This window comes from Mirounga angustirostris, unplaced genomic scaffold (genome assembly GCF_029215605.1).
Source record: "Mirounga angustirostris isolate CCGP_5_RB_7025 unplaced genomic scaffold, mMirAng1.0.hap1 SCAF_8, whole genome shotgun sequence".
NCBI classification, from domain to species: Eukaryota; Metazoa; Chordata; class Mammalia; order Carnivora; family Phocidae; genus Mirounga; species Mirounga angustirostris.
This window is the reverse complement of record NW_026991716.1, coordinates 71397054-71424455: the sequence shown is the minus strand read 5'-3', so window position 1 is coordinate 71424455 and position 27402 is coordinate 71397054. Positions and strand designations below refer to the sequence as shown.

Below are 27402 nucleotides of genomic sequence, written 5' to 3'. Positions count from 1 at the left end.
GACATGACAGAGCCAGATTATGTTTATTAAACAATAGTTGTCAGTAGAATATATATATATATATCTTCTTTTATATATATATTATATACATATATATAAGAACATTCTTTTCATTAGACTCAACTTAAAAAAACTGACTTTGGATGCTATTAAATTAAGACAAATTAAATAGTGTAACATACCTACAACATTCTTCAAACCAACGTGCAACGTAATCCCACATATAATAAGGCTCAAAGGAATTAAAGAGAAGGTTGGCAGTTTTAATCAGCTCTGCTGTTTTCTTATTTTCCCTTAATTTACTAAAAAAGGAAAAGAGAAACAAAAACTGAAAAAATATTAACATCTATTTTTTTCAGAATTAAATTTGAGTGCAATGTTGTTAGGGCAGTTCATATTCCTAGGTAGCTGCTAGAACACTTGCTAGTGAGAAAATCGCAACAAATAATTTTTATATACTGACATTCTATTACTTTATGTGTAGTTACTTCTCCAAATTCAGGTTTTCATACTCAAATGTATGATCAAGATCAGAAATTAGCGTATAAGAAAAAATATCTGTGCTTCCAGCAAAAGAAGAGCAAGTTATTTTTGAACTTTTGAGTGCCTGTTAATTTGGCATTACATTCTTTTGTTTCCCTTGGAAATTACTATTCTTAGCTGAAAAACAACAAAATAATACTGTAAATTTCCATGATTACTGAAATTCCATCAGGGAAAAATAATTTATTTCAAGTGGGGAACATCTGGACTATTAAGCACCCACCTACCTACCATCTCCTGCCAACCTTCCTAACAATTAAAACAGTTGTTTTTATATAGTGAGGTACTGTCAATACAGCTAGCATATTACAGCACAAAAGACTAACTGAATACTCTATGGGGCAATACAGATTATCAGGCAGAGTACAAAATGAAATCAAGTACCAGGGTAGTCAATATTAACTTCTCAAACAAAAATTACAGGAATATTTATCAGAAATCAAAAGCTGTCTTAAAATGTTTTAATAATGTAAAACTGTGTTTTAGGAAAGCCCAGGTTATCTCCAAAGCCCACTAAGGAAACACAAATGGAATGCAAATTATGTAAAAGAAACTAAAGTCTTGAAACCTTTGTCATAATGACAGATGAGACTGGAAAACAGGCTGCTGAAAGTAGAGAAGAAATGAAAAAGTAAGACCTTGTCAACATGAATCTATCACTGACTAGAGAAAAGGATATGCTAATATTACATGACTTTTCCCAGGGATTAAAAAAATATGTATTTATATATATATGAAAGAAGAAATAACCATAACTTGAAAAAAAACTTGTTGAAAGAACTCCTGGTGTCCTTTGATTCATTTAGCGCCACGTTAAATCTTTTTCTGAACTACGATTTGGTCTCCTGAGTGTGTCAAGTAAGCAAGAGGCACAACTCCATGCAAACATCCAGGCCTAGTACCAAGCAAGGTACAACTTCCATCCCTAACTGACATGTGGCAGTTAATCTCTTCTGAGTTTGGAAAGTGTGAATAAATTCCCTGGAATCTATATCTTCACATTAATTGCTAAAATTTAGTATTCTAACCAGATAGATTGAGAACCAACCTGGAATGTGGTGGTTCTACTATATAATGCTTAAGCTGTAAATGCCTATTTGAAAGATCAGTGCAGTTCATTATGAGAGTTCATACTGCCAGAATACAGTAATATTTAAAATCAGATTTACTCATTCAGAACATAAATTCCATGAGGACATCTTTATATCATGCTTAGGTTTTTGGTAATCCACCTGCTTAACTGAGCATGATCCTTGCTGAAGGGTGGTTCCATTTGAAGATCCAATTCTGCTTTGCACTGAGAATATAATGTTCTAAATACTTCAATTAGGACATCTTCCAGAATTACAGGTCCTAAAATTAATATACATATTAAAGGCAATAATTAATTAGCATTGACACTTCAGGATTATTTACAAGTTGGCCTGATCATAGGATGCTTTAAAACAACTATTTTGAAAAAATAATTTTTTCTGGAAGCTATACTAAACTTCACATTTTGATCTGAACAAATGTTTATTTAAAAATAGGTTGACATAATAAAAATGACAAAATCAAGGAAGTATGTTTTGGCAGTTAAAATAACAATATACTTGGAAAAGTTATTTAACTTCTCTGAGCTTTGGTTTCCTCACCTAGAATGAGGGTAATACCAAACTTACAGGGCCGTTACAGGGTTGGGAAAAAAATATTTGTAAGGTGGGGAGCATAGTTCCCAGAATATAATGAGTATTCAATACTTACATTATTACTAATGTTATTTTAAATGATATAAAAATGCACAAGGCAAATTTTGCTACAACAGATGCTAATCTCCTTAAAAAAATGTTCTGAGCTTCATCTATTATCACACAATAGCTAAAATAAATTCTCAAAGCCACTGAACAACTCAAATTATTTTTATATTTAAAATTTTTCATTTTTATTTTGAGTTGGTGAGAAGACACGCACATTTGCTAAAACATCTGCATGTAATTTAATAAAATTACATACTTTATTATTTCATTTTATTGTTTCTAATATTTTTGGTTTTTCTTAATTTCTGTCTCAGGTGCCATAACTAACTTTCCAATAGAGCTAATATCTGAGAAATATACAATGAAGATAGGGAAAACACAGAAAACAAGGGGGATGTGGGGAATCAAGCTGAGGGAGAGGACGTCATAATAGATCATAAATGCTTCAATAACTTAATCAGGACTAAGAAGAGCTTAGATAGTATCTTTAAAACGACTCCTCCATTATATATATCACAAGGTAAAAATATGAGAACATATGGCTTGGATGTATACATCTGTACCTTCTTAATGTTCTAGAGTAAATTTTAGTAAGAAATTGTTGAGAACCTGTATTTGAAGACCACCTCGAAATACAGCAATTTCTCTACATAATGATTTTGTCTTATTTTTATTATGAAACAGTACAAAACAACCACACGTGATCTTATGCCCTAGGACAGTATATATTACCTAGCTCAGGTTTGTCAAGTAAACTGATTAAAATACGAAAAGGTTTTAGATCCTGCATTAAAGTGCTCTCTTCTCCAAATCCATTCACTTGTAAGATCCCCACCATTGCCTTTAAAAAAGAAAAAGTATATTAGTCATTTAAATAAACAGATGCAAAGACTTTTTTCTTAAGAAAAAATTTAAATACGACCATATGTAATGGAGATTTACATCTATTGCTTTTCTGAAGTTCTTTCACTGAAGTTAGCTTTTTTCCCCTGCTAAGGGGAAAAAAAAGTTATATTCATCCATTTTGAGGGGAAAAAAAGAGTGCTTACATTTTCTCTAGAAAAAAAGTGGAAAAGTTAAAGAAAATCTAGAAACATAAATTCATGAGTTACTTTGACTTTTTGCCTGAAAGATAAAAATGTTTCTATTTAATATCATCAACAGGCCCCAAAGTATGGCACAGTACTGTGACAGCGTCTGTTACTATTCAATTGTCTTCCCACTGGTAACTCAAAACTGTATTCTTTTTTTTTTTTAATGTTTTTTTTTTATTCTTATGTTAATCCCCATACATTACATCATTAGTTTTAGATGAAGTGTTCCATGATTCATTGTTTGTGCATAACACCCAGTGCTCCATGCAGAATGTGCCCTCCTCAATACCCACCACCAGGCTAACCCATCCTCCCACCCCCCTCCCCTCTAGAACCCTGTTTGTTTTTCAGAGTCCATCGTCTCTCATGGTTCGTCTACCCCTCCGATTTTCAAAACTGTATTCTTATAACCTCACTCATTTAAAAATGCTTCAGATACCATGTATTTTCTGTTACTGAGTTATCTTGAATATCTCATAATTAAAGTAAAAATAATATAAAATAAAACTATGGCTCATTTTAACCTTTCCATTACAATAGTAGTTTTACCACATTTAGATTCCTCTTGCAACCAAAATTTCCATGAGGCTTCAGAGGAAATAACACAGGTTCTAGCTCATTTTTGGAAGAGCTCCAATTCATAGGGCAGATAGGTGAGAAGATGAAACTACGTTTTCATAAAGTCATGAGAACAAAGTTAAGAAAGATCTCTGGACTTATAAAGAAGTGAGTCTATCTTAAGATTCCTTACTCGTTTTATTGTAATCATTTGCTTGTTACAGTCATTCTTAGGATATTTGTGAGCCTTGTCTCCACCCTTCAATGATGAACTAATTCAATTAAGGCATGACCTTGTCTAACACTTTGTTGAGTAACTCCACTGATCAGGGAGTAACCAAAAAATAAAGTGAAAGCATTCGTTACCTGGACCAACAATTCTTTTGAAAAGGTAGTGAAATAGTAAGTGGCATGTTCTTCAGGATTACTGTGCCTTGTGCTTCTGGGTCCTATCATAGCACCGTTGTTATCAAAACCTCCATGGAAGCAAATAGCAAAATAAATTAAAATGGAATTCTCCTAACTGTTGTTCACTAAATACCAAAACAGCAAATATCTCAAAAACAGCACCAAACACTTACCAATTAGTAGCCCAATCAATGTCAGCAAGAGAGATCATTTTAGATAGTTTAATAAAGGGAAACCAGTTCAATACTTAAGTGAATATCATAGTATTCTTCCAGCATTATCCTGTATTTTTTTTCAATCTTACTAAGAGTGAAATAACTGAGGATTCAGAAAACCCAAGATAAGTTATATTGTATCTTTTCACTCTGGGCAGTAAGGAGTTATGAAGACAGGCCAAACACTCACAGAAAGTATGGAAGAACAAAGCAGTTATTGCTTGAGTGGGAGACTGGTAAGGAACCATGTGTGAGATAATAGTAATTGTTGATTCCTTTGATGACTTCGAAGTTTTGGAAATTGTTATTATTTTGGTTATTAATCTATCTTTCCTTGTCTACAGACTCTTGTCAAAGGAAACATGACTTATGGGTTAAAATAGCCTCTGTTGTTAAGGTTTTGAAATTTTTTCATATAATACACAGTTAATACTATTTATATTTTTACTGTCTATTTAAGCAGACTATGAGTTTCTTCATTTAGGACATACATAAAACTTGTTAATACTTAGGTATGGCAAATTTCCCTCTGTCTTTCCTCAGCTAAGACCATACACATCAAACACCTACCAAGAAGCCATGCATAAAGTCTCCGGTTCAGGGACATATCCCTCCTCAGTACTACGTGAAGGGCTGCTGACAAGATCCTGATCATATCTGGTCGAGTGGCCTGAAAAAGTTCGAAACGTGGTTTTACTTAATCACATACAAAAACACATTCCTTTCTTTCCTCTTTAAAAAAATCCCACCTTGCAATATACTCAGAATGTTACGGCTTAGGAGGTAAGTTTCATATAGGACTCATTTGACTTTTCAAACACAGGAATGATTACTTCCCTTTTACAGATTAGGAAACAGTAAGAAAAGGTAGCACAGATATTTAGTTGCATAACTCAATTATTTTAATCTCCAGTTTAAAGTTCTTTATCCTATCCAATATTAGCAAGATCTGACACAAAACAAAAAAAATGGAGAGAAATGGAACAGATTCAAGAAAATCGCAGGCCTTTAGTCTTTCACATTCACAGTGGTGTCAACTGGCAGTAATTAAGTTAGAAGTTCACAATCTTCATCAATTCCAAGTCTTTCATTTCCTGATCTTTAAAACATTTTTATCTTGTATTTCAAATATATAGAAAAATAAAGAAAACAATATAACGAAATGCTTTTGTACCCATATCCAACTTTAACACATCTTAATTTTTTTCTTTTTACTCCAGATCTTCTAAAGAGAAAATTCATTTCTTTCTCTGCCTTTCCTAATAGCCTTAATTAGATGTTCAAAAAATGATTTCCTAATGGTCTGGTTTTAGCTAAAAGAGGTGAAGTTAAAAGAAAGATAAAAGGAAGACAGCTAATTGAATTGCTATTAAAGTATTACTAGATAATGACTTTAGAATAAAATTGTGGAATCTGAGCATTAGAAGGTAATGTGGAAATCAACTATAGTCTAAAAATCATTCTAGAATAAAAAAACAGAGCCTCACAGGGCCTAAGTACTTAACCAAATATCTGGTTAGTACCTCACCTGAATAAAGAACCTTTTTTTTTTAATTTGAACAATTTTTTTTTTTTTTTTTGAGAACAGACTTCTTAATCATTGACTTGTCAACTTTTCACTATACCATGCTCCTTGACAGTACTGGAAAAGGATGCACCCAGCTTATTTGTTTTAAAGGAATCTTAGAAATTTAAGATGTTACAGAACACAGATCATCAATAGCTGAAAAAGTATGGTCACTCATCTGAGCACAGATGCCTTTTATTAACCTAAGCAATTCTCAAAGGGTGGTTCCTGAACTCCCGGGGATTTCTAAGACCCTTTCAGGAGGTCCAAAAGGTAAAAACTATATTCCTGACAATACCAAGATGCTATCTGCCTTCTGAGATGTGTTGACATTTGCTCTGATTGAGCAATACTGGGTAAACCTGCCAGCACCTGAGCATGAACAGAAGCAATACAGCAGTGGCATTTACTGTCCTTGGAGTCGGGATTTTTTACTGTCATGTACTTACAGTAAAATTAAAAACAAAGACAAAAAAGCTAGTTTCCCTTAGGAATGTTGTTAATGAAGCAGAAAAAAGTTTATTTTATTAAATATTAGCCCCTGCACCCAAATCTTTTAATACTGTGTAATGAAATGGGGAGTATACACAAAACACTTTTGACATTACAAGACAGATGTCTTGAGGAAAAGCACTGTGTGACTGAATTGTGAGCTGTACTACTCGTTTTTGTTTTGTTTTGTTTTGTTTTTTACCAAATACCACTTTTACTTGAAAGAGGGACTGATACAAACTATGATTACTCAGACTTGAACACCTGGCAGATATTTTCTCAAAAATAAAGGGAGACTGTCACTTCAAGAAAAACAATTAATATTCATAATAACAGAGAATAAATTTTGAGCTTCCAAGAGAAAATTACAATTGTTAAGATTTTATTTTTAGGGGGCACCTGGGTGGCTTAATCGTTAAGCATCTGCCTTCGGCTCAGGTCATGATCCCAGGGTCCTGGGATCAAGCCCCGCACTGGCTCCCTGCTCAGCGGTAGGCCTGCTTCTCCCTCTCCCACTCCCCCTGCTTGTGTTCCCTCTCTCGCTGTGTCTCTCTCTGTCAAATAAATAAATAAAATCTTAAAAAAAAAAAAGAAGATTTTACTTTTAAGTTATCTCTACACCCAACATGGGGCTCGAACATAACAACCCCAAGATCAAGAGTCACATGCTCTACCAACTGAGCCAGCTAGGCACCCCAAGAAAATTAAAATTTTAGAAAATCTGTATTTGGCTTGAAAGCTTCCCAATACCTAAAAAACTTTACCTATGAGATTGGTGGTAGTAGTAAGCAATGTGACAGTTTGTTATTGTGTTAACCTCTGGAAGATCTGCATAATTCAGAACTAACATTTTCCAAATAACCAGTCATGATGTTATAAAAGCGTGTTTGGGGGCACCTGGGTTGCTTAGTTGGTTGAGTGACGGACTCGACCTCAGCTTGGCCTAATCTCGGGGTCCTGAGTTCAAGCCCCACCCCATGCCCAGCGAACAAACAAATAAAACTTTGGGTAAAAGATGTATTCAAAGTACAAGACAGATCAGATTTTCATGAAACAGAATATGAAAAGTTCACTGATTTGGTTTTAGATTCCATATTGCAATTAATTTTTTTAAAACTACAGCTTACTGAGTTTTGGTGCAGTATCGAAGAATACGCTGATTTAACAGCAAAAGACTGCTGAAACACTCCTCCCTTTTCCAATTATGTATCAGTGAGAGATCTTTTTCCATACACTTCAATCGAAAGAAAAAAAATCACAAAAGATTGAACACAGAAGCAGATATGAGCATTCTGCTCTGTACTATTAGACCAGACATTAAAGAAATTTGTGGAAAAATAAAACAATGCTACTTTATTCACCATTTTTTTAAATGTGTTGGCAAAGAGTTACTTTCATAAAAAGTTATCTATACTAACATGATAACTTTGTTACTGCTATCTTTATTTTTATTTATTTATTTTTAAGATTTCACCTTTTCATTTGAGAGAGAGGGAGGGAGAGCACAGAGGAAGAGTAAGAGGGAGAAGCAGACTCCCCGCTGAGCAGAGAGTCCGACTAGAGGCTTGATCACAGGACCCCAAGATTATGACCTGAGCTGAAGGCAGACTCCCAACCGACTGAGCTACCCAGGCGCTCCTGTTATCTGTTATATTTAAATGAATTAGTAAATATTTAAAAATCTGTTTTAATTTCTAATATGATATAGACAGATCTAAACTACATAAGCAAAATATGTTTTTAGGATCCTCAATATATTTTTTTAAAGATTTATTTATTTTAGAGAGCGAGTGAGCAGGCGCACACATGCAAGTGAGCATATGAACAGGGGAAGGGACAGATAAAGAGGGAGAGAATCCTCAAGCAGACTCCCCACTGAGTGGGGAGCCCAAAGTGGGGCTTGATCCCAGGACCTTGAGACCCTGGGATCATGACCTGAGCCAAAATCAAGAGTCAGACCCCTAGCCAACTGAGCCTCCCAGGTGCCCCAGGATCCTCAATATTATTTATTTATTTATTCATTCATTCATTCAAGATTTTATTTATTTATTTGAAAGGGAGTGAGAGAGAGCACACGGGCAGGACCAACTGAGCCACCCAGGTGCCCCTTGATCCTCAATATTATTTATTTATTCATTCATTCATTCAAGATTCTATTTATTTGAGAGGGAGACAGTGAGAGAGAGCACACAAGCAGGGGGGAGCTGGACAAGAGGCTTGATTCCAGGACCCTGGGATCATGTCCTGAGCTGAAGGCAGATGCTTCACCGGCTGAGCCACCCAGGCACCCCAGGATCCTCAATATTTTTAAAGAGCGTAATAGGGTCCTAAAACTAAAGCATTTGAGAACTGCTGTTCTATCTAACATCAGATATGAAGATTACAGACCTTTTCACAAAATCTTGGTAAGTACTAATGTCTTGGGGTGCCTGGGTAGTTCAGTTGGTTAAGCATCGGACTTTTTTTTTTTTTTTTTAAAGATTTTATTTATTTGAGAGAGAGAGTGAGAGAGAGAGAGAGAGAGAGCACAAGAGGGGGGAGCGGGAGAGGGAGAAGCAGACTCCCTGCCGAGCAGGGACCCCGATGCGGGACTCGATCCAGGGACTCCAGGATCATGACCTGAGCCGAAGGCAGTCACTTAACCAACTGAGCCACCCAGGCGCCCATGCATCGGACTCTTGATTTTGGCTCAGGTCATGGTCTCCAGGTTGTGGGATCAAGCCCCCTGTCTGGCTCCCTGCTCAGCAGGGAGTCTGCTTCTCTCCCTCTCCCTTTCCCTCTGCACATGTGCTTGCTCTCCCTCTCTCTCTCTCAAATAAATTTTAAAAAAAAATTTTTTAAGTACTAATGTCTCTCAATCTTATTTTGAAAAACAAAAACAAAAACAAACTCTTTTATTTTTAAAAAAAGATTTGTTTATTTTAGAGAAAGTGCATGCTTGGGGGGGAGGCCGGGGAAGAGAGAGGGGAAGAGAAGCAGACTCCCTGCTGAGTGTGGAGCCCAACACAGGCTGCATCTCAGGACCCTGATATCATGACCTGAGCTGAAATTAAGAGTCAGTTGCTTAACTAACTGAGCCACCCATGTGCCCTCCTCTCCCTCAAACTACTTTTTAAATTTTTTTAAAGATTTTTTATTTATTTATGAGAGAGAGAGACAGTGAGAGAGAGAACACAAGCAGGGGGAGTAGGAGAGGTAGAAGCAGGCTTCCCGCTGAGCGGGGAGCCCGATGTGGGGCTCGATCCTAGGACTCTGGGATCATGACTGGAGCTAAAAGCAGACACTTAATGACTGAGCCACCCAGGCGCCCAAACTACTCTTAAGAACGTAAGAAGTCACTTCTTGATTACAGTTGACATTGCCACACATTTCTAATATGGAAAAGAACTCTCACTTAAAGATATAAGTATTAGAGATTAGGGTCAACTCTCCATGAAATAAGTAGAGAGAGTCTAAGAACCCATCAACTGCTGAAGCTATTAACAGCAATCACTTTTGGGACAATGTAATGAAGGCTCTCTTAAGTTATGATTACAATCAATATTTGCTTAAAATTGATTATATATGAAAGATATGGAAAGAGGAAAAGTGGGGAACAAAGATGATTTGTCTTTCCATATTCTCAGGTAATCTAATAATCTGGTAGAGTAATAGGGGGAAAATATAATTGGGTCTGGGTAGGGTATGTATTAAAAAAACATTAAATACAGCTATTGGTTTTATAATACAAATTATAAAAGGTAACGCTTAAGAAAATCTTGGCTGGTAGGAATACAGAGGTGGTACATTAAGAAAGTACTGAAGGAAATTCAGCTAAACAAAAGGTTGAGAAACACTGGTCTAATGAGATTACAAATTAAGTTCTTCCCAATTTAAGTCTACCATGACTTAATCCCTCAGATCTTGCTGAAGTCACCTATCAGTATACTGAAAGACTAATAACGTTAAATGCTTGGAAGGGAAGAAAACAATGGGAAAGTTTAAGAGTAAAGGTCAATACATTTTTTTCAATAAAGACCCAGGTAATAAATATTTTAGGCTTTTGAGCCATATACATTACTTTAGCATATTCTTCTTTGCTTTCTTTTATGAGTCTTTAAAAAAGTCAAACTCATTACACTACCTGACAAGCTGTTTGCCCACCCCTATACTGGTAAGTTTAGACTAGACTTATGTCCCAGCAGGTGTTTCTATGAAAAGCCAGAGGCAGAGTAAAAGCCTCTGGTTTAAGGATGGAAAATCTCAAAAACAGAAAATGGGGACAGTTTATGTCCCAATTAGGGACTACAGGCAATGACGTGTAAAATTCTTCAATTATTAATAATTCAATTTCAAACTGAATAAAGTAATAAAGAAAAATGTGAGCATGACAGATCATAATGAAAATTCATTAGTTATCTACTAACCATAGTTCTTACAAAAACCCAAAATAATAGTCTTTTCTGCTAATGACTTTTTAGAAATAAATATCTTTTTCCAAGGTAGAAATTTTCCATATCTTATTACTTTTGTTCTTCCATTCTGAATGTTCACATATTGGTGTTCTACATAACTCCTTATCAAAGTTTAGACCACCTCTTTAAAAATGAAGACATTGATTACATTTCCACCAATGAAACACTTCACTCATGATTTGTTAACTGTTCTCATTTGTAATAAAACTACTAGAGACTGTCACAGTGACTGAATATTTGGCTTTCAAACTGAACTCTGCTACGGGTCTGACATAAATCACCAAATCGCCAAACTAAGAAAAGGTAAATTACATCAGGACAGAGATAACAGCTGGGTAGAAGGCCTGGGTCACAGAGTCCTGCGTCACTCAGAGCTAGCAATGATTACCTCTTGTTTTTTATAGGTTAGAACTTTTTTTAAAGGTATGAAAAATCTATTTTACTTTATTTTATTTTATTTTTTAGAGATTTTATTTATTTGACAGAGAGAGAGACAGCGAGAGCAGGAACACAAGCAGGGGGAGTGGGAGAGGGAGAAGCAGACCTCCCGCCGAGCAGGGAGCCCGATGCGGGACTCAATCCCAGGACCCTGGGATCATGACCTGAGCCGAAGGCAGACGCTTAACGACTGAGCCACCCAGGCGCCCCTGAAAAATCTATTTTAATTTCCATGTTCTTATGCAAATCAATAAACTTTTTTTCAAAATTTCCATAAATTCTACTTTTTTTTTTTTTTTTTTAAGATTTTATTTATTTCCTTTGAGAAAGAAGGAGAAGATGAGTTGGGGGGAGGAGAAGCAGAGGGGGAGGGGGAAGCAGGTTCCCCGTTGAGCAGGGAGCCTGATGTAGGGCTCAATTCCAGGACCCTGGGATCATGACCTGAGCCAAAGGCAGACGCTTAACCAACTGAGCCACCCAGGTGACCCTACAAATTCTACTCCTTAAAAAAGGAACTTGTTCACAACTCCTGGGTGGCTCAGTTGGTTACGTGTCCGACTCCTGATTTCAGCTCAGGTCTTGATCTCAGGGTTGTGAGTTCAAGCCCTGCATGTATTCTACATAGTATGTATTGTACTTACCAATTCATAAAACAAAAGAATTCAACTTAAATCCAACTTAAAAAATAACTATACATCAGGAATCTATGGTTTTCCAAAGAATTCCTTATATTAATGTCATTATTAATGTTTTACCTGACTCATGTGGAATGGAAAACAGAAGAGTATGAGGTCCAATGTGCTTCTCTGTACAAGTACACTTGAGTCCTGCACTGAAGTACTTACTGCTTCTACCTGAAATAAAGAGAGCCTTTAATATCTATTGCCTGTTACACTGGGAAAGATTTACCATGCAAGTGGAATGCTTCATTTTCTCCAATAGACAGAAGTATCCTTCTCAGTTTCTTATCACTGATGAAATGTATTTACATTATTTTGAATAGGTAAATATATTATGATGGTTTAAAAAAAATTAAGGCACACAATAGAGTATATACAGCAAAAAGTTCTCTTCCATATTTGTCTCCCAACCACTCAATTTCCTTTTTGCATGCAACCAGTATAACTAGTGAATATTTCCTACAAATATAAGTAAATAAAAACACACATGCATATATCCCAAATTTTGCCTTTTTCTTTTAATAATAGATTTTGGAGATCTTTCCTTAATACTACATACACAGCTTCACTATTTTTTCATGGCTAAAGACTATTTCATAGATGAATCCTAATTTTTTAATAGGCTTCTAATGATATTTATGCTGTTTGTAAATATTTATTATTGTAAATAATGCTACAATATACAGATGTACAAGTACCCATGTAGGATAAATCCCTTAAAATAGAACTGCTGGGTCTTGGGGTATATGCATTTGCAGTATAAATAATGCAATGCATTCCATTAAGGTTATATATATTTATATTCCCACCAGCTTTGTGTGACAATTTCTGTTTTTCCATGTTTACCCGTGTGTGTGTGTGTGTGTGTGTTTCCATTTTTGCCAATCTGATATATGAAATTGGTATCCTGGTGTAGTTCTTTTTTATATTGTATGATCCCATTTATATAATATTCTGGAAAAAGTACAACATAGGAACAGAAATCAGACCAGTGTTCACAAGGGCCTGGGAGTATGAAGAGAAATAACTACAAAGGGCCCCAGAAGAACTTTTGGAGTGATGTAAATAGTCTTTATTTTGATTATAGTATTGGTTACTCGACTGTAGGCATTTGTCAAAATTCATACTACTGTACACACAAGATTTTATTTTCAGTGTACATTAATTATAGTTTAATAAATGTAACCAAAAATCTGCATAAAAATCTCAGTCTCTTCATAATCATATGGGAAAAAAGTGCAGGATGATTAACCATAATTACAAAAAAAAACTTTTCATAGTGACCGTTGAAGGTTTGTTTTTTACTCCTTGCTAATTTTCACAATATAGCACTCTACAGAGATAAAAGGTTTCCCTCTGTTCTTAATCTAGAAATTAAAAAGTATAAGCAATCAATGTGATTTTTTGGGTACTATCTTTCACCATCTCCTTTGGTACTATATCTTCTTGTGCAAATTCCATACAGAATCTGGCTGTCACTTTGTTGAAAATCCATCATTCCTATAATGAAAGCTATGACTGAGGAGAAGGTCCCCTTTGGAATGACATAATTAATGTGGCTATGTTAATAGTGGTCTGATCAGTTATAAAGATGGTAATAAAGACCATTTATTTGCTTGAGTAGCAGCTGGAGATAACATATAACCTACAATTCCTTCCCCATGAAAAAAATTTTTTGAAGCTTTTAAAAACAATTCTTAGTGACTACTTTGGTCTTTAAGTTTCCTTGATGAAAACTGTGAGTTCCATGAAAACAGGAACTCTGTTCGTGGCACAATTCTCACTATCTGTCTGGAATAGTGTGCCTGGCTCGGAAGAAGTATGTTACGTGAGCAACCATACATAGACGTACCATTAGCTCAATATCACTGCCAATTATATAAAGTTGATCTTCCATGGAAAGCTTCCTGTTCAAATGGGCGAGAACATATGTGATTCCTGGTAACCGTACAGCAGGACTGGTGAGGAGACTACCCCAGAGGGCACTGTAGAAGGCTGACTGGTCCACGGCAGCAGCAACCTTTTCCAACAAGGTGTTTGTTCTGAGATACAAAACAAAGGGGCTTAAGAAAACAAGCATTTAGTTTCACGTTGTTAAAAAGAAATTCTTCTCCTCCAGAATGTATGAAAGCATTCCCACTGTTGTTCCATGCTTTGCCCTGGAGACAAGTGTGACAGACTAGAACTGTATACTTCAGAGGACTGGATTTCAGCCATGGCTCCCCCATTTACTAGCTGTGTAATTTGGAAAAGTCACTTAATCTTTCTTCAGTTCCGTGTCCTGATCTGTAAAATGAAGATAACAACAAAACACCCCTAGTCCTATACATCTTAGTTACCAGTAATCCTACAGCAGAATGTATTTTCTGTTGCATTTCTATGAAATTCTTTTTTTTTTTTTTAATGGAGGCTCTACACCCAGTGTTGGAGCCCAACATGGGGCTTGACCTCATGACCCTGAGATCAAGACCTGAGCTGAGCCAGATGCTTAACCGACTAAGCCACCCAGGTACCCCTCTATGAAAAATTTTAAAAATATTTGAGAGAGAGAAAACATGCACATGTGTACTGCATGTGTGCACAGGGGGAGTAGCAGAGAGAAAGGAAGAAAGAGAATCTCAAGCAGGCTCCCTCTGGAGCCCAACAACCTGGGGCTCAATCTCACATCCCGAGATCATGACCTGAGCAGAAATTATGAGTTGGGACACCGAATGAGCCACCCAGGTGCACCCCTCCCTTAAGTAGACTCCACACCCAGCATGGAGCTCAATGTGGGGCCTGAACTCACAATCCTGACATCAAGACATGAGCTGAAATCAAGAGTCGGACACTTAACCAAATGGGCCCCTTCTTCCCCACCCCATGAATTCTTAAAGGACGTTTTCCAAATGTTTCCTTCTCTTTGAAATCATATTATGTAATTCACAATAACTTTGAAACTTTGTTGGAGATTCTAGCAGGGGAGCACAGCTATTCATATAGCCTTGACTGAAGAATGGTCTTCCTCTATTGTGGAAGGTTGTCTACTTTGATCAAGCATACAGCTTCAGGAGGCACACACATGGAACAGTGAAGGAAGAAGGGGCCACCTGCCTAGTCAGCCAGGTCAGTTGAATCAACCCTAGTGATCAATGCACCGGTGACAGATGTCACAGCCAGATTTCCTCACATCCTGTAATTCATAAAACTTTAATGAATCAGACCTATAACAAAATCAAAGATGCATTATTGCTTTATTAAGGACTACATTTAAAAATAAATTACATTTGGGCGCCTGAGTGGCTCAGTGGGTTAAGCGACTGCCTTCGGCTCAGGTCATGATCCTGGAGTTCCGGGATCGAGTTCCGCATTGGGCTCCCTGCTCAGCAGGGAGTCTGCTTCTCCCTCTGACCCTCCTCCCTCTCATGCTCTCTGTCTCTCATTCTCTCTGTCTCAAATAAATAAATAAAATCTTTAAAAAAAAAAAAAAATAAATTATATTTGATTTGTTTCAAGCATAGAAAAACATAACACCTAAAAATTTATTACACTGTAGTAGAGTCAGAATCAAAAGAATCTGATGATGCGTTCTACTGTTTACTTGCTATATGATTTAACCTAACACTATACTCCCTTCTGGCCTTAATAGATCTATGGATTAAAAGAACATGTTTATAAATCCCTTTATTAGAATTTGTGTAGAATAACTACTAAAACATAATGCTATGGTCTGAATGTTTGTGTCTCCTCAAAAGTCATGTTAAAACCCTATCCCCCTAAAACGATGACATCAAGAGAGGCAGAGCCTTTGGGACGTGCTTAAGTCATGAGGGTGGAACTCTCATGAATGAGATTAGTGTTCTTATGAAAGAAATCCCACAGAAACTCCATAGTCCTTTCCACCGTGTGAGGACACAGAGAGGAGGCTTCAGTTATGAACCAGGAAGAGGGCCCCTCACCAGAACATGACCTTGTTGATACCGATACTGGACTTCCAGCCTTTAGAACTGTGACAAATTTGTTGTTTATAAAGCTACCCAAACTGTGGTATTTTGTTACAGCAGCTCAAACGGACTAAGACACGTAACGAGGCAAATCATAGGCTACCACACTCATAAAAATCATTATTATGTTAAATTTTTAATTGTGACTAGCAGACTTATAAAGTGTTTCCCTTAGAATATAACAATTAGAAACACAACTCAGTTATATACTAAATGAAATTGTCGTATGTTTCTAAAATTGTAAGCAAGTAAAAAAGTTAACAAAAGAAAGTTTTTAGACAAAAATTATATTTTCTCCAAGTAGCTTAGGAAGGTAATCCAGTGTTTTCAGGATTAGATTCTTACCGCATTATAGGAACATATGAACCACAATAAAACAGAGTAGCTGGTCAGTGCATCAGAATAAATTATTTAAATTTAAATCATTAAGTGTACTCATAAAATAAGCTTGGCATTTTCTGTTTTTGCCACCTCAACTCACAATTTCCTCTGTGGTAAGAATATCAGTAACAAGCTACTAAAGATAGTTAATGCCATCATGCATTGTCTATAACTATAAACTTCCTAAGAAGTAGTAATAGGCTCCAAAACAGATTAATTCATTTTCTTTAAAAAGTTAAAATATCAAGAGCATCATGTCACAGCTAGTGAAACAGCACTGTAGTTGGTGTTAGGCTCTTTTCCACCACTAGTAAGTTAAAAACTGTTGGCACATGGTCCAATTTCCCATTCTTTTTTAATTTAAGTTCCTATATATTATTATCTTAAATTATGGATTGCAGTTTTTTGAGTGACTTATATGTGCTAACGACTAGACTAAGTGATTTCATTATTACAGTAACAGAATGGAGTATTATGTTTGTTTTACAGATGAAGAAACTGAATAAAGTTCTGAAATGCTGAAAAAGCTTTCCTAAGCTGTCCAGTGTCTGTCGAGCCAGGATTTGAACCCAGTCCATCTACCTCCCAAGTCTGTGCTCTTATTACCTACCTATATTTTCAGTGCAATACACAAACTACATATATTAAAATAATTTTTTTTGTTGTTATAGAAACTTTCAGGTCATATATTGAAGTGTCTAGAATAATTAATTTTTGTGATGTTAAAACATTATTAATCCAAGGATGCTTACTGACAAATCTATGACTTTGCTTACTTAGCTGCACCAATAACAGCACCACCTTACCTCTCATAGTACTCCGATCCTTCTTCTAAGCCAGGCAGAATACCAGTTAGCAATCCTTGTAGACCAGGCTTCAGTGTTTTACCCAAAGGCAGGTAATAGATCTCATACAAACTTAGCAATGTTGGTTTCACAGACATGGCAGCATTCGCAAGAAGAGGAAATAACCCAGAACTGTTTAAAAAATAGAAACAAAAGGGGGTGGGGAGAAGCACTTTAACTACAAAATATTAATTCATATGTACCTATATATATAAATATAAATCTTGATTTAAATTTTGATGAAATAATAATTTCTACTGATCAACTCAAAATGAGATCCTCTATATTGATGACTTCTATATCCATTTAATCAACTCAGGTCTCTCACCTAAGCTTCATACTCATAAACCCAGTGGCTAGACTAGACTTTGACAAAGTCTTCAAATTTCACAATTTCAAAATATGGCATCACCATCCATCTGGTTGACCAAAAAGCTGTAAATTTAGGAGTGATCCTTGACTCTTAAAAAATTGCCTCTAACTTGTCATCAATCACTAAGTTTTCTCTCCGAGTCACTCTTCTAGATATTTTTAATACTGTAAATTATCTCCATCACTACCAGACTTTTCCTTAGAAGACACAACCATTATATAGAGCTCAATCACCCTGACTTACCAGGTACTGCTTTGGTATTTCCCCAAAGCACCTGTTCTCAGTAAAACCTTTCATTGGTTTCCTGTTGCCTTTCAGATACAGTCTAGTTTAATGTAGCTTTTACCATTTTTTGACATTTTGCTACTACATACCTCTGTACAGACCACATACAGCTCACCAATTTTGCTCTTGCACCTTCTGCTCCAGCTATACTGAAGAATTCCCTTCAGGTTTGTTTTAGAACCTTCCATGCTCTTTTTAGTGTCCAGGCCTTTCTACACGATGCTCTGACAGGTTCAATTCCTGCTCCTTTACTTACATACTTTTTGTTGTCTGGTGACCCCTAGACTTTCAGAAATTAGCCTAAGCCATTTCCTGGAGGAGACTGTCTTCTAATTAGACTAGGTTAGGCTCCCTATTTTGTGTTCCCATAGTACCCAATACTTACTTATTCAAGTAATTCTGTACTTATTAAACAATTCTAATAGGTAGTTCTGTAAATATCAGAAAGCAAGGGACCATGACTATCTTTTTGTTTCTGTATCCTAACGTCCTAGCATCACGTCCTCTTGCACTTAAGTGCTTAGCAAATACATTAAGAATCCCTTGCTCCTAGCTTATATAGTAAATAGAGGTCTTCAAGAGAGAACTCCCTCAGTTTCCCACTTTTCTGCCTCCAATTTTAGGTAGTCTGATCTAAATTTATAGTTGAAGCCTCCTCAAAGCTACCTTCCCCCATAAGTGCCAGGGCCCAATACCAGCTTTTGCCAGGGTCCTGCTTCATCCATTTTCCTTTTTTTCCTCCTCCTATAACTTCTCTCTTTCTCTTTTTGAGATTTTATTTTTAAAGTGATCTCTATACCCAACATGGGGCTCGAACTTACAACCCTAAGATCAAGAGTTGCATGCTCTACCAACTAAGCCAATTGGCAACAGTTTCGTAAGGTAAAATTTGTGTTATCGATGAGTTGAAAAATAGCAAGCCTGAGTTATAAAAGTCTTGCATTAAAAAGGAAAAATCTACTACCTCTGAAACTAATAATACACTATATGTTAACTAAATTGAATTTAAATAAAAGATTTAAAAAAAAAAAGAAAGGAAAATCTATCAGTTATTAGAGAATTACATGCAATACTGATTCAGAAATTTGTGGCTTTTCAAGTGCTGTTCTTTGAAAAGCAGTATTTATTACTATTAAAAATAGCCTGTTACTGAGTTCAGATAGTGTTTTTTAAGACACTGATGCAGAATTTAAAGATAAAACATATATGTACAGTACAGCAGACCAGGAAAGCTAAAAGTTTGTTTTTATTTTTTTTAAGATTTATTTATTTTAGGGTTGACTGGGTGGCTCAGTTGGTTAAAGCATCTGCCTTTGGCTCAGGTCATGATCCCAGGGTCCTGGGATCAAACCCTGCACAGGGCTCCCTGCTCAGTGGGGAGCCTGCTTCTCCTGCTCCCTCTGTTGCTCCCACTGTTTGTGCTCTCTCTCTTGCTCACTCTCTCTCAAATAAATAAAATCTTTAAAAAAAAAAAAGATTGATTCATTTTAGAGAGACAGCATGAGCAGGGGAAGGGGCACAGAGGAAGTGGAGGGGAGAGAGATAGGGAGAGAGAAGCAGACTCCTCACTGAGTGGGGAACCTGATGTGGGGCTCAATCACAGGACCCTGGGATCATGACCTGAACCGAAATCAAGAATTGGATGCTTAACCAACTGAGCCACCCAGGTGTCCCAAGTTTGTTTCTATTTTTATTTATTTATTTTCAAAGATTTTATTTATTTATTTGAGAGAGAGAGAGATGGTGGTGGGGGGGAGAGAAACAAGCAGACTCTGCACTGAGCATGGAGTCAGACATGGGGCTCCATTCCATGACCCTGAGATCATGACCTGAGGCAAAAACAAGAGTGGGTTGCTTAACTAAGCCACCGTAGTGCCCCTAAAAGTTTGTTTTTAAAAAGACTAACAAAACTGATAAACCCACGACAAGATTGATCAAAGGAAAAAAATAAGGTCTGAGGTACCAACATCAAGAGTGAAAGAGGGAAAGTGGATATGCATAGGCAAAAGAATGAAACTAGACCCCTACCTTATGCCACATACAAAAGTTAACTTGAAATGGAGTAGAGATTTAAATATAAGGCCAGAAACCATAAAACTCTTAGAAGGAAACATAGGAGCTTCCTGACATTGGTCTTGGCATTGATTTTTTAGATATGAAATCTAACGCACAAGCAACAAAAGCAAAAATGAACAACTGGGACTATATTCAACTAAAAAGCTACTGCACAGTAAAAGGTGATCAATAAAATGAAAAGGTAATCTATAGAATGAGAGAAAATATTTGCAAACCACATTATCTGATAAAAAATAAATATCCAAAACTAATTTAAGGGACTCATGTGACTTAATAGCAAAAAGCGTCAAATAATCCAATTAAAAAACAGGCAAAGGACCTGAACATTTTTCCAAAGAAGATATTGGAATGGCCAATAAGTACATGAAAAGGTGCTCAACATCATTAATCACCAGGGAAATGCATATCAAAAACACAATGGGGTATCACCTCTCAACTGTTAGAAAGGCTATTATCAAAAAGACAAGAGATGACAAAATGCTGGCAAGGATGTGAAGAGAACCCTTGTATGCTGTTGGAGGGAATGCAAACTGGTACAGTAATTATGGAAAATAGTATGGAGGTCCTTCAAAAAATTAAAAATAGAACTACAATATGATCCAGAAGTCTCACTTCTGGATATATATCTAAAGGAAATGAAATCATGACCATGAAGAGGTATCTGCACTCCATGTTTACTGCAGCATTATTTACAATAGCCAAGACATGGAAACAACTTCTATCCATTGACATATGAACAGATAAACTGTCACATGTGCTTGTGCATGTGTATGTACACACACACACACTCTCTCCCTGGAGTATTAATTGGTCATTAAAAAAAGAAACTTGTTTTTGTGACAATATGGATGGACCTCGAGGGCATTATGCTAAGTGAAATAAATAAGAGAAAAACAAATATTATATGATCTCACTTAAATATGGAATCTAAGAAAACCAAATGCATAAAAACAGAGAAGAGAATGGTGGTTGCCTGGGGTGGGTGGGGAGAAGTGGGTGAAAGTAGGCAAAGGTACAAATTTCAGTTACAAGATAAATAAGTTCTGGGCATATAAGGTACAGGATGGTGACTACAGTTAACAATAGTGTATTTGAAAGTTGCTAAGAGAGTAGACCTTAAAAGTTTTCATTGTAAGAAAAAAAATCCTAACTGAGGTTATGATGGATGTGTTAACTAAACTTATGGTAATCATTTCACAGTATATACATATATCAAATATGTAGTACACCTTAAACTTATACAATGTTGTATGCCAACTACATCTCAATAAGGATGAGAAAAAATTTCACATATATATGAAAAAAGAGAGAGAATTAGTGATCTGGAAGCTGGGAGGAGGAAATTACCCAGAATGCAACACAGAGAAGAGGTTTGAAAACAAGGAAGAGAGGATAAGAGATGTGGAAGCCAGAGTGAGAAGATCTAACACATGCTTACACATAGTTCCAAAAGTGGGAGAGAGAACAGATGGAGTAAAGGCAATTTGAAGAGATTCAGAATTGATGAAAGTTACTGATTCACAGAGTTAAAAATCCCAATGAATCCCAACCAGGATAAATAAAAAGATACCTCCCTCTAAATACATCACAGTAAAACTACAGGGTACTAATGACAAAGATGTAGAGGAAAGGCTCTTACAGATAGGGTAACTAGGCAAGTTTTCTCTGATTTGCTCTTTATTTATTTACCTATTAATGACAAAGAGAGAGACAGCAAGAGAGGGAACGCAAGCGGGGGGGTGGGGGGGGAGGGAGAAGTAGGCTTCCTGCCAAGCAGGGAGCCCGATGCGTGGCTCGATCCTAGGACCCTGGGATCACGACCTGAGCCAAAGGCAGATGCTTAACGACTAAGCCACCCAGGCACCCCGAGATTTGATATTTAATCAGAGACCTGGATTATAGCATGACAGGGTGAGGGAAACAAACAAAAAAATGAGGAAGAGTAAACAAAGAGACCTGTGTCACAGAATGGAGTACATTGGGTGGAAAGTGGTAGGAGCTGGACGTAATTGAGACAGGCAGGGCCAAAGTATATAAAACTTTAGAAGCCATAGTAAGGACTTTGAATTTTACTTTTAAGTAAACGGAAGAAGTCAATGGAGGTTTTTAGCAGGAGAATGACATCTATTTAATGTATTAAAAAGTTTACTCTGGTACTGTGTAGAGAAAAGGGTATAAAAGGATAAGAACAATATTATGTGCATGTTAGGAGGCCAGTGACATTACAGCAGATGCTGCCAGTGAGGATGGAAAGAAGTAGATGTACTGGAACATCTATCAGAACAATAGCTAATATTTATTGAGCACTTCTCATATGCTGCATTGTTCTAAGTACTTTATACGTGTTTACATTTTTAATTCTACTAACAATCCTGTGAAACTGGTAATCTTATTCTCATTTTGCAAATGAGAATATGCACAGAGAGGTGAAGAAAATGATCCAAGATCACAGAGCCGGTGAGTGGTAAACACAGACCATTTTGATTCTAAAACTTCTGTTCTTTACCACTAAGAAACAAAACTCTTGGTGACAGACCGTTCATGGGAGGAAGAAGAATATGGGCAAAGAAAACAAGATACTAAGTGTAACCCTTGGATTTCAGGCTTGTATAAATGAATGGAAAACGGTGCCATTTACTGAACTTTAGTGCACTCGCAGAAGGCTGGGTTTATAGAAAATGAGGTTAGGTTGGAAGAGGGTGAGCTTCCAACAGCTTCCAGTTGCTTTTATAGAACCACACAGAGATGACAAGTAAGCCAGAAGTTTAAAGCAGAAGCCAACACTGGTGATACCAAGTTGGGAGTCCGCACTTAAAGGATACACCACAGGTGTGGATAAGCTCACCCAACAAAAGAATATAAAGTGAAAACGTGAGACTAAGCAAGCTTTAAGAAATTCCATATCTCCATATGAAGACTGAGAAAGTAAACTGCAGAATATAAACCAACAGAAAAAGACTTTTGCAGGTAAAGACAGTCAACTACATTGAAAGCTGCTGAGAGATAAAGGTATCTTATTTTTTCTCAGTGTAGTCCTCAAGTTTAAAAAGGCAGAAAGTAGTGTAGTCTCAACAATTTTAAACAAAAACTTTTCATAAATGACATAGAAGAAAAAAATCTTACATTAAGGAATATCCTAAATTTTTCTGAAGCACTTCACTATAGAAATATTTGACATTGATATCTAAAAACTTCCATTAAGGAGTTTTCAATATTTTAGCTTTTACTGCACAAAACATAAAACAGTTAAAAATGTTTTTTATTTATACATAAATAATAAAATAATTCTTACCTGTATAAAAAAAGATCTTTGGCAAGTCTCTTAGGTCCAATGATTTTGAAGATAATTTCATATGTTTCAAGTGCCTTTCGATGAACTCCACCTGGTAATGCTGGATGTAGGCATTGAGCTAGGCGTTTGCCTATGGTCAGCTTTTTGGGTACTACTTGGTACTTTGCATTATTTTGTAAAACCTTGAAGAAAACATTTTAATTCAGTTGAGAAAAACAAATTTTATCTTTTATTTCCATTTTCTAGCACAGAATTATCAAAAATCCTATGGGACTTCTTTACACTCTAAAAAATTATAAAGGGTGCCTAACAATTCTTGTCTTAGTCAGTTATATCTATCAGTATATGCCATATTTAAAATTAAAACTGAGGATGTAAAAAAATTATTTTGTGAAAAAAACCCACTACATGTTAACAGAAATATTTTTATTAAAAAAATCATAATATTTTGCCAAATTTGTTCAGAAGAGAGGCAATGATTTAATTTTTGCAAATCTTTTTTTTTTTTTTAAAGATTTTATTTATTTATTTGAGAGAGAATGAGAGAGAGAGAGAGCACAAAAGGGGGGAGCGGGAGAGGGAAAAGCAGACTCCCTGCTGAGCAGGGAGCCCAATGCGGGACTCGATCCAGGGACTCCAGGATCATGATCTGAGCTGAAGGCAGTTGCTTAACCAACTGAGCCACCAAGGCGCCCTAATTTTTGCAAATCTTTAATGACAGTTATCCTACAATCTATTTCTGATACACTGTTTGAAAGATATGAAGGAAAACAGATCTCAACATAAATAATGTAGTTGGGAAGAGGGACAACCATTGCTTTAGTATATCATATGACAGCAAGGAATTCTAATGCTTAAAAGAATCTACTTAAGATTATAATTGCCCATTTGTTTTTACTAACTTAATTTCCCAAGTGGACCAAATACAACTGTATTTATTCAAACATAACATTTCTTTAGAGATAATAAGGTAGAATTTATAGAAGATTCTATTTTACAAACCACCCAAAGGAGATTAGCTATTTAAGTAAAAAAAAGAAGTTATAACTAAGTTCTTCAAAGTATTATAGTAAAGTGCTGATAGAAAATTACAAAATAAACTCAGAATGAAAACAGTAAAATATGCTAGAATTGGAATTTCGAAGAAATATAAAAGAAGTCCTTTATTTTACAAAACAAAGAACTAAAGTTAAAATATATAAGATGACCAAAAAATAAAAATAATAAAAATAATAAAATATATAAAATGACCTGCCAAAGGCAGTGCAGTAGAAAAGTCAGGACTAGATTTTCCAGTTTATAAAAAAACCGCAGGCTCTAGCTGAGGTCCACTTAGATATACCATTTTCAATGTTCTTCCCACTACAAGCTTTTAATTCAGTTTTAAGTTGGATGTAATGAATGTAAATAAAATTAAATCTATAAATGAAAAGCAAATTAAAGGCAAAATACCAGTAAGAATATAGCCCTTAAAAAATATTTTTCAACTAGCTGCTTCCATTTCCAAAATATTAATTTGAATTTTAAACACAGTAGCCAAGAGTCAATATTTACATATTTTTAATTTATCTTTTTAGTAATCTCCACACCCAACGTGGGGCTCAAACTCAAGACCCTGAGATCAAGAGTCATATGCTCTTTCAACTGAGCCAGTTAGGTACTCCAATATTTACATATATTTTAAGGACAAGTATAATTACTTCTGCAGAAAACTTAATGATCTGTAACACAAAATGTTTTCATAAAAAAATTCTATCAATACCAAATAAAATTTAAAAAGTAAAATATGGCACCATTTTCTAAAAGTATTTTGAAGTTGAAAAACTTATATAAATGAGGTAAAAATTAAGTATATTAATAAACAATAAAATTTTATATTAAAACATGTATTTAGACTATGGTCAACAAATTTATATTACATATAGAACATACAATCCTTGCCTGTTTCTCAACTTAAAGTAAGTTTTTTCAATGACTTGCATATCCTACTTTGTATTATCTGGATACAGTAAAATGTTTTTATAAATATTGATTATGTAATCAGTTATGTATATTAATTTCCACAATTTAATAAATTACTTTTAAACATAGTTCCTAGTAAGTTTTCAGAAAGAGACTCTTCAGAACAAAAAAGAACCTAAATACTTTTAAGCATATTCATATTTTTGAATGCAATTTCTTGAGGCTACTGTAAAAAATCTGAGAATTTATCAAACCACAAATGATAAATGTTAGAAGTTAACATGTCAAACAGAAGTTTGTGCATCTAATTTTACAATAAGTCCTTGGCACATTAAAAATGAAAGTTTTTATTTTTTTTTGAAGATACAAAAGTAATTACGCATAGTATGTATGAGGTTGAACAGTAGTGTCCTTGGAAAGTATTTTAAGACAATTTCTTTACTAATAATTGTATGCTCAGCTGTTTGATGTTAAAAGTTACCAGGAGAGCTCTCATTTCCTATCTTCTCCACTCCATTTAATATTTAAAAGCATCCCAATTCAAGAACAACTGTTAAACAAAACAAAACAAAAAAACAAAAAACAAAAACCCTCCAAAACTATAGGTGTGAGGTGAGAAAAATTTGATCTAAGAAACAAACAAAAAACAGCATTAAAATTTAAAACTATGAGTTGATTCATAATGCCACTATAACAGGGGATTAAAACCAGACATGTTAAGGGGAAATACTCAAGGTGAACCTCCAAGGCCTAAGTGACTACTTGACACTTTTGTAAAAAGTACTGAATATATCTAAGAATTTCCTGGATACAAAATTTTCCTTACTGCTACATGTACGACATTTACAAAGGACAGAGAAGTTACTACATTCTACACACAGTTTTTAATTTTGCTGTCAGGAACTGCAGAACCGTATCTGATAATCAATTACAGAAATTTGTTAGCCCTCGGGAGTTAGCATATTTGCTTCCTAGTCTTGTGTTTTTAATAGCAATGATGGAATAACTATATTTTTCAAGTACTGTTGTTGTTTTGGCCACAAAAATATGCCTGGCTATATAGGTAGGCAACTCATGAAGTAAAATAGCAGTACCAAAAGTAATTCTGAGCTTTTGTTATGTTTTTACAATTCTTTACTTCAACCTTTAGAGAAATCCAGTAAGTATAAACTCAGATTTCTGATTTTTACTTTTTATGAAATGAGTAAAATGGACATACCTTATTAAGTTTTCCAAGTGCTGATATCAAATCTGCCCATTCACTGGAATATTCAAAATTCTTTAGTGCTTTGTCTATTGCAGCTACATAGTTTCTGTATTTGGAGTCACTCAGTAATTCTAGCTCTTCTGTGTTCATCCTCCCACAGCGTCCCACTAGAGACCAGTTCCAAAGTCATGTAAAATCATTACCTATAAAAAAGTTTGCAGAAGGAACCAAAGTTACAAAGTAAAGTATTAAAACAGGCTCATATGCTCTTGCTACAAAACTACTGGCTAACTTTAAAATGTTTCTTGAGTTCAAAGTGGTCAAAACTGGTCAGCTAGTATATAGAGTCATGAAGTACTCAAAGAGAGCTTCAAAGGTAACTACTCATATGCTCCTTCCCAGGGACGGGAAAATGGCTATGAGAACAAAGGGATAGAAAATAGGAAATATTTTGGTACTTATTTCAGTTTAGAAATCATTTATTTTTCTTATATTTTCTGGTATGACATTTGTGATAGACATACTCCTCTGCTTTGTACTGATACTAAGATACACTAAAAGTGGTTGGACTGGAAACATCAAGGACATGCAAAAAACAAAAAAAAAAGAAAAAGAAAAGAAAAAATATTAATTACTTGGAAATCATCTCATTTTATTAGGCAACAAATGAGCATATAGTATAAAGGAACATTAGCTTTTCAGAATTAAACCTTACTTTTAATAAAAAAGACAAATACATATGGTAGTTTAAAACATGTTCACACATGGGTGCCTGGGTGGCTCAGTTGGTTAAGCGAGTGCCTTCGGCTCAGG

At 35.5% G+C, this 27402-nt stretch overlaps 1 protein-coding gene across 8 annotated transcripts in view; it reads right to left on the bottom strand.

The window, feature by feature from the left end:
* DOP1A (DOP1 leucine zipper like protein A) overlaps positions 1 to 27402 on the bottom strand; it is a 113889-nt gene that overhangs the window by 43905 nt on the left and 42582 nt on the right. For all 8 annotated transcript variants that reach the window (XR_010413684.1, XR_008505343.2, XR_006789310.3 and 5 more), the window contains exons 2-11: positions 26602 to 26792; positions 23421 to 23602; positions 17356 to 17526; positions 14038 to 14227; positions 12261 to 12359; positions 5125 to 5224; positions 4298 to 4407; positions 3012 to 3120; positions 1776 to 1896; positions 183 to 302 (exon numbers count right to left, since the gene is read on the bottom strand). Coding sequence is in view for 5 of the 8 variants with exons in the window: in XM_045867167.3 (XP_045723123.1) it covers positions 183 to 302; positions 1776 to 1896; positions 3012 to 3120; positions 4298 to 4407; positions 5125 to 5224; positions 12261 to 12359; positions 14038 to 14227; positions 17356 to 17526; positions 23421 to 23602; positions 26602 to 26739 (1340 nt within the window). In the remaining 3 variants the exon portion in view is untranslated. The remainder of the gene's footprint in view (positions 1 to 182; positions 303 to 1775; positions 1897 to 3011; positions 3121 to 4297; positions 4408 to 5124; positions 5225 to 12260; positions 12360 to 14037; positions 14228 to 17355; positions 17527 to 23420; positions 23603 to 26601; positions 26793 to 27402) is intronic.